The 20,109-nt window shown below is 40.8% G+C and overlaps 2 protein-coding genes and 1 long non-coding RNA gene across 3 annotated transcripts in view; 2 read left to right on the top strand and 1 right to left on the bottom strand.

Moving 5' to 3' along the window:
- LOC148127141 (uncharacterized) overlaps positions 1–9,393 on the top strand; it is a 28,802-nt gene extending 19,409 nt beyond the window's left edge. The window contains exons 2-4 of the long non-coding RNA XR_015741970.1: positions 4,226–4,332; positions 7,213–7,300; positions 9,317–9,393. This is a non-coding gene — a long non-coding RNA (uncharacterized LOC148127141). The remainder of the gene's footprint in view (positions 1–4,225; positions 4,333–7,212; positions 7,301–9,316) is intronic.
- A 270-nt stretch (positions 9,394–9,663) lies between these two features.
- LOC113443381 (chemokine-like protein TAFA-1) lies at positions 9,664–11,573 on the top strand. Its single transcript, XM_087925694.1, has 4 exons — positions 9,664–9,938; positions 10,448–10,588; positions 11,127–11,251; positions 11,440–11,573. Exons 1-4 carry the CDS (start codon positions 9,794–9,796, stop codon positions 11,455–11,457), a joined length of 429 nt encoding a protein of 142 aa, XP_087781820.1. The 5' UTR covers positions 9,664–9,793; the 3' UTR covers positions 11,458–11,573.
- Positions 11,574–11,831: 258 nt separating this feature from the next.
- On the bottom strand, positions 11,832–20,045 carry TIMM17B (translocase of inner mitochondrial membrane 17B). The gene is made up of 6 exons (XM_026711581.2): positions 19,981–20,045; positions 17,947–18,046; positions 17,153–17,216; positions 14,318–14,446; positions 14,107–14,217; positions 11,832–13,111 (listed from the first exon to the last, which is right to left on the bottom strand). Exons 1-6 carry the CDS (start codon positions 20,004–20,006, stop codon positions 13,023–13,025), a joined length of 519 nt encoding a protein of 172 aa, XP_026567366.1. The 5' UTR covers positions 20,007–20,045; the 3' UTR covers positions 11,832–13,022.
- Between the last annotated feature and the right edge of the window lie 64 nt (positions 20,046–20,109).

Genomic DNA, 20,109 nt, shown 5'->3' with positions numbered 1-20,109 from the left:
AAGATCACTTGCCACCTGCTGCCATTACAGCTATGTAGAATTCCAGTTCTAAAGACAGGTATCAGCATCTTGATTGAATAAAGATGTCTTGTATATACCTCTACATCCAGGTTCCTCAAAATTCTGAAAAAGACCATTGTTTTGCTGTACAGTGCTAAGTTTCTCAGTGTTATTACATTCCACAAGTACTTCTGGCATCTGAGGAGGTCTTGCATGGTGAAGACTATTTGCCTTTGAAAGTTATTGATGACAAACTGACTTCCTTCTAGTGTGTCAAATTTTCTGGGTGGGGGGAATAGGAATGCTTGCCATCCTCCACTCAGTGGATGTCCCCTCCTCCAGATTTTTCAAGGACAAAAATATCTGAGAGCCATCTTACTCCTAATAGGATTGGCTCATCCCAGCAGAAGAGGCCTGTTTAAGATAAGAATTTCAGCTGGTGGTCCAAAAGAAGAGCCTTTCCTGCTGGCTCCCACCCTATTCTGCTGGAAGGGAGGTTCACCCCATGCTCGTCTTGGCCTTACAGAAGAGTTTTAAAATCTGGCTTTGCCTGTTGGCCTGGGGTTCCAATGCGGGTATCCTATGCTGGGGTGGCTGACAGGATAGAGAAAAGATCCCCATCCCTATGTTGGCCGTCCTCTTGGTTTTTAGCCTTTATTTAATCTTTCTTAATTTTAATTATTTTATATTTTTATCATTTTGTAATCTGTCCCAGAGTTCAATAGTAATATGAGAGGCATATAAATTTAATGAATAAATGTAATCAACCAACCAAGATTTGGCCAGCTTTCTTCAGGAGCTTTGATGCACTCTATCTGGTCCTGAAAATCTGAATTCAATCAAGATCAGTAGATATTTCCTGTGTTTCTATCAAGCTCATGTTGAAATTATTTTTAATTGCTTTCTTTATATTTCTCTAGTAAACTCTTTTTCTCAGTCTGACCCAGGTTAGGAATTGAATACTGTAAATGCTTCCCCACCTTCTCTTCTGTGTTCCCTGAACAATTAATAGTTTCTTTTGTTTTAAATCACTTCCTATGCACACCTTGAACCATTCTGAGCTTTGATTTTCCTGACACCATCTCTGTCTCTGTGATCTGTCCACTCTCATAGTCATTCCTTTGATTTTTTTAGATTTTATCCTCACTTTTCTATGTAGACACATTAAATTCAGCTCTCTTCCATTTTTCATCCCTGGATGAGCTTGTTTGAATTTATCTATCAACGGATGGCAGGATATTTCAGTCTGCCCATCTCTACTATATTGTATCTCTTAAAAATATCTGAACTTTTTATTTGGAATACATTGTCTATGTTTTTTTCCCCTTTATTTGGGTGCTCAAGAGTGGACAATGGGGGCTCTGCTTTTATTCTGTTTAATTTTAACTTGGATGTTTTCAGTGGCACCATTGTATTCATTCACTTATTATACGCACTGTACAGCACAACTTGACTCCCTTTCAATTGCTTCTCTTGTGACTGAATAAAAAGAAGAGAAATACTTTTTTTTAAAGTAAAATGTTAGATTTGGAAAAATGCAGTTAGCAGTCTCGTGAGTAGCATACAGAAATTTACTGAAAGCTAAAACTCTTTTCTAAGCGCATCTATCTTTTGTGTAATGTGGTATTGCTTCAAAGAGCCTAAAAAGAGGGAACTGTGTTAGTGAGGGGCTGATTTGAACAAGATCCACACCTGCTTTTCTGAAGAGTAATCATAAAAAAGATTCCACCACTGAATGTGTACAGCTTGCACTTCCTGCCATCAAAGCCAATCCTCATCCTGAATTGGGGGCAGGGGGAATGCAATACAGGATTGTCCTTGACTCACAACCACAATTGAGCCCAAAGTTTTTGTTGCTAAGCAAGACCTTGGTTAGGTGAATTTTGCCCTTTTATGACCTGTCTTCAGGGGTGGGTTTCTACCGGTTCTGTTCACCTCTGTAGAACCGGTAGCTCTGAAGAGCAGCAGACATAGAATCAGTTCTATGTCTGATGTTTTTGCCCACCTGCCCACCCGGGCTCTTACCTGATCTTTATTTCCTGATTTTTCAACTTCAGCTGCCAAATGAGGCACAGCTGCAATTAAAAAGGCAGAAAAAGAGGCTGTTTCAAAGGCTGTGTCTCTGCATGCAGCCTGCTGATGACGATTTACAGGCGCGTGGCTCTCAGCATGCAGGGAAGCTCATAAATCCAAAACCGATAGTTAACCCTGTCATATCGCATCCCTGCTTATCTTGCCACAATTATTAAGCGAGTCATTGCAGCTGTAAAGTTAGTAACATGGTTGTAAAATGAATCTGGCTTCCCCACTGACTTTGTCAGAAGGTTGCCTAAGGTGATCACGTGACCCCTAGAGACTGCAGCTATCATATATTTTATTTCAGTTCTCAAGTGGCTGAATTTTGATCACATGACCATGGAGATGCTGCAACAGTCATACGTGTGAAAAATGTTCATAAGTCACTTTTTTTCAGTGCTGTTGTAACTTCAAATAGTCACTAAATGAAACTGTTGTAACTGTTGTATTTAGAGATAAAATTTTAATCTTTCCTATTTTTATGAAAGCATAGTCTGGATGTGTCCAAGAGAACAATGTCCCTTTAATAATGTAATGCACTTAAAAATAATAACAATAAAAACCCTATCAGTGGAAAATCGTAGTTTACATTCCAGGCAAGCTAGTTTACCCGTATGGGCTTTTTGAAATCCCAGGACTACTGGTTGCTACACTAGCAAAGTTGTACTTTCAATACAGTATAAGATAGTCATCATAAAACCCCATCAAGTAACTGAACAATTAAAGAGTCTATTCATATCTGGCCTCATTAATAAATTGTATATTACACCAACATGCACACTTTGTCATTATTCTCACCATCTTCAGTGATACTGGGTCAATAGCAAACCTAGATTTGTCTAGGAGGACATTTTATCACATTCCACTCCTCACACCCTCATTTTCTATTGACACCAGAGCTCACATTGACAATTACGATTTCTACTGTGTATTAGTGAAGGTGGTGTTTAAATTTCTCTGTGGAGAAATCTATCATCAATGCAGAATGAGGTTGAGGAAGAGAAAGGTGGAAAGGATAAATTGTAATTTCAGTCTGTCAACCTCATCTCAGTTACCATCTGTGGCTAATGATGGAATCGATAACAATGGGATTCACTAGCATCCATCACTCTCCACCATTAATCTCTGCAATCCCAATCATACATACAGTAATTGTCTTTTGGATCTGCAAATTGGGATGGGTGGCTAAGATTGAAAAGGAGTAAGAAGAAAATATGCTGGTACAAGCCACGTAGTCCCAAATGGGGAAATTAAGAGATAACGTCACTAAAATATCAGAAATTTCAGCTACAGATTAATATCTACCACAGTATAACCACACCTTATTCCTGTGCAATTTTCATACAAAACGTATTATTTTGCAAACCAAAGAATATGCTTTAAAATAAAACATACCACCCATTGTTTTATAAAAAGAGCAATAAAACATGTCACAAATCCTGGAGCAGCAAAATAGGCATGGCATTTCTTTCTTTCTTTCCTTTTCTTTCTTTCTTTCTTTCTTTCTTTCTTTCTTTCTTTCTTTCTTTCTTTCTTTCTTTCCTTTCCTTTCTTTCTTTCTTTCTTTCTTTCTTTCTTTTTCTTTTTCTTCCTTCCTTCCTTCCTTTTTTCTCTTTCCTTCCTTCCTCTTTTTTCCTTCCTTCCTTCAAAGAATTACAGAAATCTCTAGATGATCCAACTTTTTTTTAACACTTCATCCCAAAGTGAGAAGCAGTGAAGGCAAAGAGAGACCATCAAAGCTGGCTCATATCCCAGCAAGAGTGGTGTCAGAAACAAAATCTGGAGGAGGCAGCACTGTGTGGGATGTAGCAGGAGGGCTCTTTGAACAGAAAGCGTAAAGGAGAAAAGCACAAAAGAGGCCGTCTGGATCTCTCCTACACAGACACATGTGTATACATATATCAGTCAAAGCAAAGCTGAAGAACAGAGACTCAAAATCTTGCTCAGATACCGAGACATCTGCTGGGTTGCAGAAGGAAGGCTGGCAGCCAGAACTTTTGGTTCTGGCACCAAATCTGGCTGAGAGAGCAGTGAGTTGCTAGATTGTGAGGAGGTTATGATCAGGGCAGATCAACAATGCCAGAACAGTGACTTTGGTTCCAGAACTCTGAGCACTCAGAACATTTTTCTCCACCTTTTCCCCAAAAAGAGAATTAATCCGAACAAAGAAGAGGATGTTTCCAGGCTCCCTAGACCCTGCTGCCATGGCTGGGACAGAGAGATGAGAACACTTCAGCAACAAGGACAGGATCACAGGTAAGAAATGAGAATGGGGCCTGGGTGACTATTAAAGCTTGTTCAGGTAATGTTGTAGTAGGTAATGATATATTGGAGAAGTGGCAAAAAAAAAATAAACTACATCAATATTTTATGGAATGAACTAGTCATTTTAAAAATGTCTCAAATTTTCAAGCAATTTATCATTGCTCCTGACATAAACAGTAAAAGAATCCCACTTGAACTAAGTCTGCAATATTTATCACTTACCTATTACATAATAAGAAATTGATTCTGCATTTCTGTCCACTTTTGCATTTGAACCTATCTAACATGGGGGGAAATCATAAAAAGACTATGGCAGAATATTTTGATGAATGGAAAAATTCAGAATAAATCTTTTGTTATCCTCAATACAGTGGGACAAAACTCCCAAGTTAGGAATAAGTTCCTAACAGCAGGATAAACATTTTGAACTCTTTGGTATAAAATGTGTCACTGGCACATTCTAATCCCCACAGGAGTAACAAATCCAGGTCTTTGATTTCATTTGCACAAGATGTTCAATGAGCCCTTCCTTGAAAAGTTCTTATACAAGGTATTGCACAATTTATTGCATTTCCATTTGACTACTGCAGACGTTGCTTATGGTAACACTTGAAATCACTAATCAATATCTTTTCTATTTTGGTTTTCTAAATAATACAGCCCATTATTTATATAGTACCTTTTTAGCCTTTTACTGTACAGCACACAGACTATAGAAACTTATAGAAATTTATGAGAACTAGATTATGAGAGATGCACTTCTTGTATTAAACACTCTTGACTCTGGAAGCAGGTATTTTCTCTATACGGCAGATTTGATAATATGCTAATTAAGATACTGATTTAAAATACACTGTGGGAGAGGCTGTCCCCCCTCCCTTCTAGTTGTTCCCTTGGAAAAAAAACAATGTTCCTGTGACATCCAGTTCAATTCTTGTTCCAAGGGTACAAGAAAACACCTCTAATAAAAGCAGCAGACACATTATTATTTACAGGGATTATTTAGCCACCATTTAGTAGAAAATGTTAAATATTTCTCTTAATCCCTTTTTACACAGAATGTTTTTAATAGGTTAGATTTAATAGCATCTGTGATTCTAGGGACCGAGTGTAATATCATCCTCTCCTACTGGAGACTGGTTTTTGTGGGGGAGGAATCAACTGACTTAATGGTTATATTACACCATATACCAGTCTTGGCACCTTTATCTAACAATGCTTTTCGTAGTTAAACCATTTGGCTTGATCAAATGAGAAGACATGCTTTCTGTAAGGAGCCTTCTCTTGTGAAATAATCAGGGATCACTTGGGCTGGGTCTAATAAAGATGGAATTTATATCCCTATCTTAGATACTATTATATGCATTGCTGGATTTTTCCAGGATTCAAATTTCATTGGGTGATCTCTGGTTGTAGTATTTTGGGAAGGGGAAAATTGTTTCTCCTTTCTCACTTTATTCACACCACGTATAGTTTTCTACACCTCTGTTGTGTCCCCTTTCATTTGCCTTCTTTCTGGATTAAAAATCTCCCAAACATTCTGTCCTTTCTTCATAAAGGCTCCTGTCCCTTGATGGTCTTAGTTGCCCTCCTCTGAACCTTCTCCAGCTCCACTGTGTCCTTTTTGAGGTGTGGCAATTAGAAACACACACAATATTCCAGATACTGTCACACAATTTATAGTCTTTATATAAATTGTGTGACAATATCTTGAATATTATATATCTATCTTATTCGTAACATGCTACTGCCCATTTTTTACAGCATAGGCATAGTGTTGATATGTTCATTGAACTGTTTACCATTAACCCAAGATCTCTTTCATTACCAATGCTAGCCATGATCCATGTATACAAATTTTGTTGTCTTCTATATGGGGTTGAACTATTTTCTTCAACATCTATTATTCCCTCAAGGTGCTTCCTCAGCACCACTTACTGGTGCTCTTCTGGAAGGCCAAGAAGTGTGTGGGATGAACCTCACCCCCAGGAGGATAATAGGGTGGGGGCCAGCAGAAAAGATGCTTCCTTGTTGCTTCTTCAAGAAATAGCTCAGGTCATCTAGCTGGGGAAATGGCTTCTCTACATAATGAGTAACCATGCATTTAGATCAGACTTCTAAGTTTGCAGGTCAACTTATGGAAACTAATTTGAAGCAAGCACAAGACAATTTCCTCCCACTATAGGATGCCTGCTGAAAAACTGGGAATTTATCATGTACACCAGAAGAGAATTCTAGACAAACTGGAGATCCACCTCCAAGTTATTATGATGCTATACTAGCAGATACCACTTTTCCAATAGAAAATTCCCAAAGCACAAAACCTGTAGATATGCTGAAGGTCTTTTTCCTTAATCATACCACAGAATGAATACATTAACACTGTCCCATAGAACATCACAAAATGATCCAAACTCCTCACCAACAAATCATACAGGTAGTTCTTGACTTACAAGTTTGCTTAGTGACTGTTCAAAGTTACGACTGTTTTTCACACTTCTGATCCTCCATGGTCACGTGATGCTTCACAACTGACTCACATTTATGACAGTTGCAGTGTTCCAGGATTACCTTTTGCAACCCTCTCTCAAGCAAAGTCAATAGGGAAACCTGATTCACTTAACAACTATGTTACTAACTTAACAACTGCACCGATTCACTTAAACAAATCATAAAGTGGGGCAACATTCACTTAACAAATGTCATACATTTTGGGCTAAATTGTGGTCGAAAGTAGAGAACTACCTGTGGATTTGTAAAAATCAACACATGAACGTATCTCAGTTTCTCTTGTTGAAAAGAAACATTTACTTGATTGTTGTAGTTAGGTTGCTTTGCTTTTCCGATTTGATTCTTCCCTCTTTCCACTAGGCTTGACAAACAACAAACTCCTTTGAAACAAGTGTTGCTGCTGGTTGAGCTGCTCAAGTGCTGATTCAGAAACAAGGTGCCCATTCAGGTCAGTAAGGTTGGCCCAAGCAGGTAATACATACTTTCCTGAACTTGCAGCATAGAAAGCAGTCAGATAGCCTTCAAACAATTCCTGATCAGTGCAGGGCTGCAAAGTGTGTGTTAGCATACCTGCCAAAAGTGTGAAAGTCAAGGAATGTAAAATACACTGCTCATCACTGCTCAAAGGGAACACTTAAACAACACAATGTAACTCCAAGTCAATCACACTTCTGTGAAATCAAACTGTCCACTTAGGTTGCAACACTGATTGACAATCAATTTCACATGCTGTTGTGCAAATGGAATAGACAAAAGGTGGAAAGCATAGGCAGTTAGCAAGACATCCCCAATAAAGGAGTGGTTCTGCAGGTGGTGACCACAGACCACTTCTCAGTTCCTATGCTTTCTGGCTGATGGTTTGGTCACTTTTGAATGCTGGCAGTGCTGTCACTCTAGTGGTAGCATGAGACGGAGTCTACAGCCCACACAAGTGGCTCAGGTAGTGTAGCTCATCCAGGATGGCACATCAATGCGAGCTGGGGCAACAAGATTTGCTATGTCTGTCAGCGTAGTGTCCAGAGCATGGAGGCGCTTCCAGGAGACAGGCCAGTATATCAGGAGACATGGAAGAGGCCATAGGAGGGCAACAACCCAGCATCAGGACCGCTACCTCCACCTTTGTGCAAGGAGGGACAGGAGGAGCACTGCCAGAGCCTTGCAAAATGACCTCCAGCGGGCCACAAATGTGCATGTGGCTGCTCAAACAGTCAGAAACAGACTCCATGAGGGTGGTATGAGGGCCCAATGTCCACAGGTGGGGGTTGTGCTTACAGCCCAATACCGCGCAGGACATTTGGCATTTGCCAGAGAACACCAAGATCGGCAAATTCACCACTGGCGCCCTGTGCTCTTCACAGATGAAAGCAGGTTCACACTGAGCACATGTGACAGACATGACAGGGTCTGGAGATGCCGTGGAGAACGTTCTGCTGCCTGCAACATCCTCCAGCATGACCGGTTTGGCAGAGGGTTAGTACTGGTGTGGGGTGGCATTTCTTTAGGGGGCTGCACAGCCCTCCACGTGCTCGCCAGAGGTAGCCTGACTGCCATTAGGTACCAAGATGAGATCCTCAGACCCCTTGTGAGACCATATGCTGGTGCGGTTGGCCCTGGGTTCCTCCTTATGCAAGACAATGCTAGACCTCATGTGGCTGGAATGTGTCAGCAGTTCCTGCAAGATGAAGGCATTGATGCTATGGACTGGCCCGCCCGACATCTGGGACATCATGTCTCGCTCCATCCACCAACGCTATGTTGCACTACGAACTGTCCAGGAGTTGGGAGATGCTTTAGTCCAGGTGTGGGAGGAGATCCCTCAGGAGACCATCCGCCACCTCATCAGGAGCATGCCCAGGCATTGTAGGGAGGTCATACAGGCACGTGGAGACCACACACACTACTGAGCCTCATTTTGACTTGTTTTAACGACATTACATCAAAGTTGGATCAGCCTGTAGTGTTTTTCTCCACTTTAATTTTGAGTGTAACTCCAAATCCAGACCTCCATGGGTTGCTAAATTTGATTTCCATTGATAATTGTTGTGTGATTTTGTTGTCAGCACATTCAACTATGTAATAAACAATGTATTTAATAAGAATATTTCATTCATTCAGATCTAGGATGTCTTATTTTTGTGTTCCCTTTATTTTTTTGAGAAGTGTATATTTTGTCCAGGACAAACTGAGAATATCCCAAATAAAGAAAGTATATCTCAAAATTAATATTAGTCCTAACAAATACAGAATTCTGGAAAAGTGAATCCTAGCTTCGTTTCACTTTGTATTTTAAAGTGGTGTAGGAAATCAAATATACACAATCCCATATAATTAGCACACACTCTTTTGTAGATTCATGGTATAACTTTCACAATTATTTTTAATAGGCATGTATGCACTTTCGATAATGTACTAGTAATGTACTGCAACTATGCCCAATACTAATTCTTTCTTTCTTTTTTTGAAGACACAACTCTTAAGAATTCACACTGTGAAAAGGCCCTCCAAAGATCTGGGGAATCTTTCCTGAAGAAAAGTACATAGGTATCATAAAATTATCTCCATGGGTTTTTTTTTAAATCCCTCTCTTTTCTGTCAGCTTGGGCCTGTGTGGTCATGCACTTCATAAGTCAGGATTGTCAAATGAGACTCAGCAGCCAAGTTCTCTGAAAAGCTAATTCCCAACTTCAAAACAAATTATAACAGTACGTCAGGAATTACACTCCTTCTAAGCATAGGTGGAAGAAACTGTCTTCAAGCTGTTCCATTTTAATATGTCCCCTCTCTTGGAAAAGTAGTCCCAGATGGCTATCATGCAACTGTTCTCCTCACTGTAACTTTGCCAAAGCTAAGGATAAATAAGACGTACCAGGTAAAATAGGATTCCATTTTCCTTTCCTCTTCTTGCTGTGCAATCTCATCCTTCTTTTGCAGCTCTATCAAGATGTGCCACCCCTTTACAGCATTCCTAATGGTTTCCATCATTCTCATGCGGCCAGGCACCTTTGCTCAAGAGTTTCCCATTCAGAGTCAACATCATCACGATCAATATTGGTACCAGACAACAGTAGATCAAATCCCAGTGATCAGTGAGTTTCTTCTGTTCTGGGGAAGGGGAAGGTTGAGTATCCAAGTAAAAGGTATTAACATCAGCCTTCATTTTGGAAATTTAGGGTCTACTGTCTTTTCCCAAGTTATCTATTTGGATAATAGTTTGTGTATTTTCTGTTAACATCACTGTTTGAGTGCCAATTGTTTTTATGCACAAATAGAATTACTGTATACTTTAGTTCTTAAAGTGTGGAGGTGAGAGTCTTCCAAATAGTCATAGTGCGCCCCTAAGCATCCCAGGACAATTCCATCCAAATGACAGCAAAATTGGCAATGCAAATAATTTCAAGTAACTACCATCCAGATGCATTCCAATTTGCTTGCAGTTTTGTCACATAACAGGTATAGTACATGTGCATGTGTAGAAGCTGACATCAGATTAGAACCTTCACTCTTCTGTGCTAGAGAAAAAAAAGGCAAAACAGACAAAAATCCTCAGTGCTGCTTCCTCCCCTCCATCTTCCCTCTCATCTGCTCCCAACCACAGGTGGGGGCACCTGCAAAGTGATTGCTGTCAAACGCTGCTGCAACCGCAACCATATTGAAGAACGGTCCCAAACTATCCAATGCTCCTGTCTCCAAGGCAAAGTGGCTGGCACAACCCGTGGCAAACCTTCTTGTGTGGATAGTAAGTACTAGGAGTCAAGATCTTTCTTTCTCCTAACCCCAAGTGGCAGGAAAATCCAAGGGGATATAAGGACCAAAAATCTAAGCAATAAGAATTCTGGGAAGAGATTGAAACATGGATCCAAACTAAAGAGGAAAAAAAAACCCGTGTGCTTAAATAGATATGGGTGAGGATGAGGATGGCTTAGCATATAGTTGTAGCCTCTTTTATTAGGGGACTGTGTTTTTTAATATAATGGCTCTTTCAGGGCAGATGTAAGTAGTGGTCTTAAAGTCCTCAAATAGTACTTATTATGCTAAGACTTCCATGATTCAAGCAAGGCAGAGATAAGTTGGTTAGTTAGCATGGAATTCAGGAAGTCCCATTTGTCCCTGGTCTATAACCTCTCGATGCCAAGAGGCCCGAATAGACTAGAGGCATTCCATCTTGACCACAAAACCTATTGAAATGCCATATCTGCAGTGAACAAGTTACCAATGTCAGTAAAGATCACGGCTTTAAGGAGGGATGGTAACAAGTGTCTCCCTCTTTTCTATAGCCTCCATTGTGACAGGAAAGTGGTGGTGTGATATGCAGCCCTGCCAGGCTGAAGAGGAATGCAAAGCATTACCTGACAACTCAGGCTGGATGTGCTCCTTAGGAAACCGTGTTAAAACCACCAAGGTAAGGCCTCTCACAACCCTGACAAAAGTCACGTCTGTACAGGATGCCACTTCTTTTCCCGTATCTCAAATGTATATCTAGTCTTAAGGATTGTGAAGGTTTTTTTTCTTTTTCTTTTTAAGTCCATTGTACAAATAGTGGAGGAGATTTAATTTCCATTTAACAATTTATCATGGCTTGTTTTTCAGATCCATCCCAGGAAATAAAAGTCTGTTATAATGGAAAATCCATCTCTGAAGAGGGCATGACAGAATTTCAAATAGTGTAATTATCATCAACTTCATGATGAATACTAGTGGGTATGCAAACTTTTTGTCGACTGGGGAGGACAAAAACATCATATTGCTGGATGCACTGTGACTTTGCAGAAGACAATGCTGCTCTTTGTTAAAGGAAATGGAATCAAAGATTAACAGATGGAAGATTTAACCCTATTTGGGGGGGTGGGGGGAACAGTAGAGCAAGTTGGTTCAAATGATTCTAAACTTTCTTGTGAAACACTGCTGAGACATTTCCTATATAACTATCATTTTTGTCAAATGGATAATTAAATTCTCCAAAACAGATGCAAAAAAGCCAGTTTTGTATTTACATCTGTAATATAATACAGAGTATTTCTTTACAATGATATTGAAATACAATTGCCCCACCATTAGGCGATCTTCAAGCTGGAGAAAATGGACTACTAGGTCTTTAAAATTTTAATCCTATCTTAATTTTGAATTCTGAATTGAGGTCCTTAGCCCAAAAGGCCAAGTATATAAAACTGGAACTAAAATTATATTGCCGGATTAGAGGTGGCTTGGCTTAGATGGGCAGGGGGCGGAGGGGTAATGTCAATTTAGATCCCAAAAGAGCTTTGGGTTGTTTAGTATCTATAACTAAAGCACTGTTTCAATATACTGGATGTTTTTTTTTATGCACCTAAGAGACTGAAGCACACTCTCTGTTCTGCCAGTCTGTCTTAGTTTTTCTAAAGATGGAACTGACACAGCATTTTACTGGAATAAAACTTAATTCTAAGAGAGGCCTATCCAGCTTTTTAAGGTGAGTCAAGGCCACAAACCCTGTTTTGATCCACCATTATTCCCTCTTTTTTTAAAAAAAAACCTAAGCAACCAGCAACAACAGTACTATCAAGTGAAGGAAAAGGGTGAGGATTCAGGGTAGCAGCATTTCTTATTCTGGCTCAATAACATACAGGCACCTGACCTACAAAGAAGAGACCTATCACAGGAGATCATCATTGGTAGAGTGGCAGGGCTTCCCCTTGTTATAATAACTCTTTCATCCAAGGCTTGGGAAAACACATTATTTGTTTACAGACTTTAAAAATATAACTTAAGAGGAGTTTCCACCAAACAGAGAAAATTGGAGGAGTCCTTCCATCAGAAAGTCAGGAAAACAGCCCTTCAAAATTTGCCATAGTCGATTAATTGTAATTGCACACCCCAGTTTTTTCAGGGAAATATCGTACTAGGATTCCAAGTTCTCCTAATAAGCTTTGGTTCCATCATTGTATGCAATTAATCTTGGGGCACCTCATTTCATAACTGCAAGATTCTTTAACTCCTCATAGAGGTAGACATTATACAGCTCAAACCCCCAACCACGTTTTCCTTGCCCCTCCCCTCTGCCAAACCTAAAAGATAACTCTAAGAACCAAATCCCTTCCATTCTTTGTTTGCACTCTTGGGTGAATGTCTTAGTTTCAAGGGGAAAAAATCTTGCTCGATTCTAAAAATAGAAGTGATTCAGGCCCCACATTGGCTCACTGATATTGTCCATAGCCTGTATATCCTGTAGGTGGTGAACCATCTTTGGGAGGCAGTTGACTGGGGTCTTCTCCAAAGGGATTGGCTAAGAAGAAAAGAAGGATCCATTAGTGATACATGAAAACATAAGGTTACTATTATTCATGATAGGAATTAGCAGGGGAAAGCTTTCTGAAGCAGAAGTAACAACGGTGAAGCTAGGAGGAAAGAAGGTTGGGGTTGAAGGGAGAAGTGATTCATTAAATGAAGTGAAAAATCTCAACTTTTACTATTAGAAAATTCAAAGGAGGTTGAAATGTCAATCAGTAAATAAAGAAGAGGAAGGTGCCAGACAGCATGGGAAGACGTGTAACCCTGGAACACATTTATAGAACCATTAGCAAAAATTGTGTTAAATTACAGGAGATGGGGGGGAGACAGGAATGTGCCATGCTTCCTCCCTATAGATGCACCAAGATCTGAGATAAGAATGGGGAGAGGTATGGCAATCAGGAAGAGACATTTCTTGCACTCTGGGTAACTGCAAAGAAACATCAGATTAGAAAAGCCAAAATCTCTTTCACCACAAAGTGGAACTGACTTCACACCACTTCCCCCAGCTCTAGTGCCAATTGGTTCATAATATTCTCACTAAATTTTATCGTTACAAGGTAATAGACAAGGGCAGGTGCATTAACATCTGGATCTTTGGATTTTGAATGACATCTTTCACTATTAATAATGCTAGCTGAGACTACTGGGAATTTATTTTTCACATTTATGTAGCCACCCATTTCACTAATCAAGTGACTCTAGGGGGCATGCAACAAAGTGTTTGAAAGGCTGCAGGTCCTCTACACATAAGCAATAGTATAAAAAAGTATGAAAAATAGTAGTATGAAAAAGTATTCCAAACATATTACCCTGGATGTAATGGAGACTTCTAACCCTCCAGATATTATTACATTTCAATTCCAGCATTCCCGGAATCAAGGCCAACAATGAAAAGGACTTTTTTCTTGCAACTACATTTGGAGGTCTACACATTCCCCCAAATCCTCCCTCCTTCTGGGACTTTTTATTCTCAGAAATATAACTTACGGTTTTGGAACTGCTGGGCTGTATATCTTGTCAACAAAATTCCAACACCTTCTATCAAGGCAAGCAAGATGCCTCCCATCATAGCAGATCCTACCATGGCCAACGGCCCACCTAAATGAAAAAGCAGTTAGTAAGCCCCAAGGAAGCAATTATTAGAAAGTGATGATAAATGGGTGATGTGTATTTGGCAGAGCTAAGAAACATCACTTACTGCGCGATGCTAATACAGCCCCCGTGAGTGCCCCACTGGTAATGGAATTCCAAGGATCTTCTTTGCCTCGCATCTTCACCAGACCACAGTCAATGGTAGAAAAAAGCCCACCCCACACTGCAAAGCTCCCTGGGAAGAGAAAGAGAAAAGGCCTTTGGAATCACCAGTTGAATGCTGAATTGTTCATAACTTGCACCAAAAAAGCCCTTGCCTGATACTAAGTAACTTTATTATAGATACTGGTTGGGTGCACATGAGAATTGGATCAAAATACCCCAGAGTCTTAGAAGTCATTGCCAAAGATACTCAGTGTCTCAAAAAGGGGCAGCAATTCACAGATACTGCCTCCCGAGCAACTGATTTTCAAATTTATCACCCAAACCTTGAAAGACCGAAACAACTTTACATTTTTTAAAGTATTTGCAATCTCAAATCTTGTGTCAATTTCTTGAAAATAGAAGTGTATGAATAAACACACAGGAAAGCATAAGAAAATGCAAATGACTTGATTTTTTGTTTTCATTGGTATTTTTAAATATGTGAGCTCATTCTATAAATTGTTACACAGGTATAGGATTCATGATAGGTTACTAGAAGTAAACAGATCTCATAGCATCTTACTGCAAGTAATGGTCTCATAGATGCAAGTAATCAAGTCATGTGATTGTAATTTGGGTACTTGGCAGCCAGTTTGCATTTATGACTAATTACAGCAACCTGCGGTCACATGATCATCATCTGCAACCCCTTTTTTACTGATTTCCAGCAAAAAAAACAGCACAAAGCACCCACTGGAGAACCTGGATTTGTTTAACAACCTTGTGATTCATTTAACCATCACAGTAATTCACCAATAACCACTATAAACATTGTTGAAAAATAGAATCCAACTTGAGTTACCACAACTTATGACAGAAATTCCAGTCCTAATTGTGGCAGTTAGTGGAGGACTACCTATAATATGAACTTAAAAAATTAGTATTAGGGTAATCCTTAAGGTAAAATGGAAACTGGGACCAAGATTGCTATTGCTAAATGATGTGGGTGTAAAGCATGTCATGTGACCACGTCACTTAGCAATGGCAATCCAGGCCAATCCCAGTTGTCATCATAACCACAAGGCACATGGGCCATTATGTCAGAAGTTAAGGGAATCCCAGGTAAGAAACATGGACTGGCACAGTGGAGTGGGCTGCCCTAGGAGGCTTGGCGCAGACTATGAGTGAATGGTGTGTGTGTCTTCCAGTGCAGCATAAGCTTACAAAGGCTAAGGAAAGAGGGTGTAAGATATGTGCATGTGTGTGAGGAGTCCTCCAAATGGGAGGCCAGGGAAGGAGAGAAGAACAAGCAAACGGAGGGCATGGTGGTTTGGGGCGGGTGGGGGGAGGGGGAGAAGAGACTTACTTGTGACCTTCCCTGTCAGGTTCCCTATTGACTTTGTTTATAGAAAGCTGGCAGAGAAGGTCAACAACAGTGACCATATGACTGCAGGATGCACCAACCCGTCATAAAATATGAGATGGTTGCCAAGCACATGAATTTTATTGCAATAGCTGGAACTTCAAGGACTTCAAGTATATTCTTCGTCCAGTCTCATCGTAATGTCAAACAGTTGCTGAATTAATCCTAACATGAAGTCTATCTTTACTTACTTTACTCAAATATTTATAGGACTGCAAAGTTCAAGAAGGGAAAAACCCTCCTTCCCCAATTTGATGCCTACCAGATATGCTGGACTTCCATGTCCAATATATCAAGCTAGTGTGGCTATACTGGAAATTCTACAAACTGGTCTAACACAACTGAAGGCCACCAAGCTGGTGAAGATTTCAGCAAGTAAACGTTTCTCAATTAATTCCCACTTTCCATTGCTTGGAATGTTTATTTTTTTAAAAAAATATAGCAGGATTGGGAAACAACTCCAACCAAGTACTCCACTTTCTTCAGAATAATATAAGTTATACAGGAGTTCAAACATTCTGGGCTAAGTGAAGTCACCCATTCTCTGCCTGGCATCCTTTCTTTTCTCTGTCTTTTGCCACCTTCTTCTAAGTTTTCCTCATCATAGGCTGGGACAAACCATTCTTACATGATAGCTTGCTGAGTTCTGAAACCAGGGTAAGGGCTGTAGGACACCCCCGCCATCCGATTACCCAATTCCAAAATGCAAGGTCCATGCTTGAGATGTTTAATTTGTCTTCATCTGTACCATCAAAAAATACTTTGTCTGTAGACCAGAAGACTACAAAGTTCTTTATGCTGCAGAATATTCACTTGCAGAAATGGATAAACCATTTCTCCCAAATTCTTAGATCAGTTTGTTATGAAGAAGCATCAGAACATTCTGGAAAGAGACTACACAATTTTGCATATCCCAGTCCTAAATTTATATTCTTCACTTTTTTCCAGACACCTAAATCCTTATAACAACAAAAAAAGAGTAAGTCAAGCTGAAACAGACTGATGCAAAGTCACTCCTCTGCTTGTCAGACAGTGTCAGAACTTGATTCTGGTTCTCCCTGATCTTTTGCAAGCCCAGCACGGTGGGGAGAGGGGAAAGAGCAGGGGCATGTGAATGGCAGGCACTGCTATTTGCATGAATGGAGCTTCGCCCACAAGTGCAAGCATCTGCCACTCATATGAGTGGAGCTTCATGCACGCACCTGTCTGCCATTCATCAGAGTGAAGCTTCATGCACATGCACTTGCCCATCTCTACCATGGCCTAGTTTTGAACAGGCTGCAACTCAGCCCAACTCGGTAGTGGGCTGCAGTTTGGGGGTTGGGGACCCCTGTCTTATGACACTCATTCCCCCTGCCAAACCCTTTATCTTACCTCCAATCTGTGGTGCTCTGACTCTGATAGCATTGATGCTGCCTCTGAATCGATGCCTGACACCCTGAATTTTTTTTAAAAAAGAAACAGAAATCCTTTTGATTAACTCCATACTTAAAAGAGGACTCATAATTCAAGCAACGCACACAGTACTTACATTTTAGGATTCATTTTAGGATTTTGCAAAGAAAAATGAATAAATATGTGAACTTCTCTCATTAGAGTCATCCTTTTAAGGCTAGAATCTTTCAGAGATATTGAATACAAATGCCCATCATCCCTAAAAGTCAGGCATCCTTTGTCAGAATTGCAATACCAACCCCCTAGAGCACGGGTTTCTTTCACAGAGTTGGGGTGGGCGTGGCCTGTACGTGACGCATCTGGCCGACCGGCCACCAGTTTGACACTCCTGCCCTAGAGGGTATCAAACTGAGGGGAATAATACTATATTTATGAAACAGGTTTACCAATCATCAAATAACAATTGAAAGTAAGAACGAACTGTTTGGATGATCACAGAAATTTCATGCTCAATCAATAATAAGTAACAAGATTGCAGAGCAGTAAGGGTGCATGGATGCAAACAATAACCATATTTTCATATTGTTAAATCATAAAGCAAAATACTATACATTAAATCCCAGCACTGCCTCTACATTCATTACAGCAAATGTCACTGAAACAAGAATTTTGACCCAACACTCTCTATTTCCTCATTGCTTGCTGCTTAAAGGGAGCAAAAGATAATACAATCAAATGAAACAAAGACTAAAAATAAAATATGTAGAACTCACCACTGGAGCATTGCGAAAGCCTTTGATTGCCTGAAAGACACCCCCGCCAATCATTCCCATAGTAAAGGCACCACCACAGTCATCCACGATCCTCCAGGGGCTGTCAGATAGAAACAAGTCAGTGTAGGCTCTTCACTTAGGAAGCTCTGTTATGGTAAGAATTTATGTTTAATACTAAAAGTATTTAAATTTAATTTTTCTGAAGTATTATATTACCTCAATGTTATACTGCTATGTATTACCGATGTTTTAATATAACAAATGAAAACCATCGGGACTGGCAGCCTATAAGTGAGCTCCTTGTCACACACAAATACACAAACAAGTAATCAACAATTTACCAGCCTAAGTATAGACACATACACCAGCTTGGGGAAAAGTGTAACATAGTTGCAACAGAATATTGCCTGCATAAAAACACAAATGCTAGTGTATTGAGCTGCTGCCCATACAGTACTAGTTCCCTCTCAAAAACCTCACTGCCTTGACAACCAATTCATGTGAATTTCCTGCTTTTATTTCTATTTACAAATGTCCATGCATCACATTTCATTTCAAATGTATTAAAATACATTTTTACTGATTTGCTTGCATGAAATGCTTGAAAATATAATCCCTAAAACAAAACTATTACAGATAACTCAAAAGCATAAGGGTTGCAGAAATTACATGAGGCTGAAAACACTTTACACATGCTAATGTTACAGATATTGACCCACACAAGGGTTTCCTAAACATTCCAGTACATGTTGAAATGCTGCCACAAACTTGAAACGTCCCTCTGAATAAAAGACAACTGGGTTAACACCACCACCAACTACAGGGAGTCCTCGCCTTACGATCACAACTGAGCCCCAAATTCCTGTTGTTAAGTGAGGCATTTGTTAAGTGAGTGTTGCCCCAATTTATGACCCTTCTTGCCACAGTTTTTAAGCAAATCACTGCAACCGTTAAGTTAGTAACACGGTTGTTAAGTGAATCTGGCTTCCCCACTGACCTTGGCTTGTCAGAAGCTTGTCAAAAGGTGATCACATGATTCAGGGATCAAATATGAGCCAGTTGCCAAGCAGCTGAAATTTGATCACGTGACCATGGGGATGCCCCAATGGTCATAAAGTGTGAAACACTGGCCTAAGTCACTTTTTTCACTGCCGTATCTTCAAATGAACTGCTGCAAATCGAGGACTACTTGTCTAGTTATAAACAGCCTATCCGTTTAACCTGCCAGTTCCCAATTGACTGATTACACGGCCATGAGGGCTAATAAGCAAAAAGGGAAGATGCTTAAGTACCAACAGCTACCCCACAGCACACCCCACACCAGAAGGCAGCAGGCAAAGTACATTTCTTAAGCCAGCGGGCAGAGAGATGGACACGGGAGCAAGGAAACCCGAGTCCGTATACAGACCACCCGCCTGTTTCATAACATCCCCGGGGTGACCTTGGAGCCATTCCCCTTCTCTCATCCTGGCCAAGAGGTCGGCTAAAGTGAAAAGCCGCCTCGTTTCTTTGTGACTCTCACGCAATGCTTCCCAACAGCAAGGCTGCCCTTGCCGCTTTTGTAAGAAAGAGGGAAGGAAAAGCAGTCCAAGGATATCACTAGAGAGAAAGCCTTAAGTGCCATTGCTCTAAAAGCCAAGGCGGCCCCAGCGCAGCTCCAATCTCTCTCTCAGGGCTTTGGACGGCGGGTTCAAGAATTCCTTCTCAGGAATTTGACCCCGCACCGAGATGGAGGCCGGTTCGTTTTCTCCGCTGACCTTGAGCTACCTCGCAGGGCTGTTGGGATGGGACGGGACAGGCCCTCCCTCCCTCCCGTGCAGAGGGAAAGGAGCAGCTGACGGAGATGGAAGGAAGGGGGCGAACTAAAAAGAAGGAGCCGGGCTATGGCGGGCGGGGAAAGGCTCCCTAAAGTTCCCCGCGGGCCTCGAAGGAAGCTGAAGCCGGCCCAGCGCAAGGACGCCCGCTCGCCTAACGAAGCCGGCCCGAAGGCAGGCCAGCGCCCAAGCCCTCCGTCCACCCAACCGCCTCGGTTACCAAGGTTCCCGGGCATATTCCTCCATAGCTCCCGGCCTTTAAGCTCGCTAGCCCACGCGAAAAAGGAAGAAGCCTCCGGGCGAGTCACGTGACCAGCGCCTATTGGCCGGCAGGTGCACGTGGCAAGAG

The sequence above is a fragment of the Pseudonaja textilis genome, chromosome 2 (assembly GCF_049901715.1).
Source record: "Pseudonaja textilis isolate UNSWEBS1 chromosome 2, rPseTex1.2, whole genome shotgun sequence".
Classification (NCBI taxonomy): Eukaryota; Metazoa; Chordata; class Lepidosauria; order Squamata; family Elapidae; genus Pseudonaja; species Pseudonaja textilis.
This window is presented reverse-complemented; position numbering and strand designations above follow the sequence as displayed.

What these genes read in the sequence shown, in the direction of transcription:
- TIMM17B (XM_026711581.2), bottom strand. Translation starts at nt 20,006, where the DNA reads ATGGAGGAATATGCCCGGGAACCTTG. An exon ending in CAGAGCACCACAGATTGGAG is followed by an intron (nt 14,447 to 17,152) that starts GTAAGATAAAGG and finishes TTCTCTTCCCAG; the next exon opens with GGAGCTTTGCAGTGTGGGGT. An exon ending in AGCCCAGCAGTTCCAAAACC is followed by an intron (nt 13,112 to 14,106) that starts GTAAGTTATATT and finishes TTTTCTTCTTAG; the next exon opens with CCAATCCCTTTGGAGAAGAC.
- LOC113443381 (XM_087925694.1), top strand. Translation starts at nt 9,794, where the DNA reads ATGTGCCACCCCTTTACAGCATTCCTAATGGTTTCCATCATTCTCATG. An exon ending in AGATCAAATCCCAGTGATCA is followed by an intron (nt 9,939 to 10,447) that starts GTGAGTTTCTTC and finishes TCCCAACCACAG; the next exon opens with GTGGGGGCACCTGCAAAGTG. An exon ending in CAAACCTTCTTGTGTGGATA is followed by an intron (nt 10,589 to 11,126) that starts GTAAGTACTAGG and finishes TCTTTTCTATAG; the next exon opens with CCTCCATTGTGACAGGAAAG.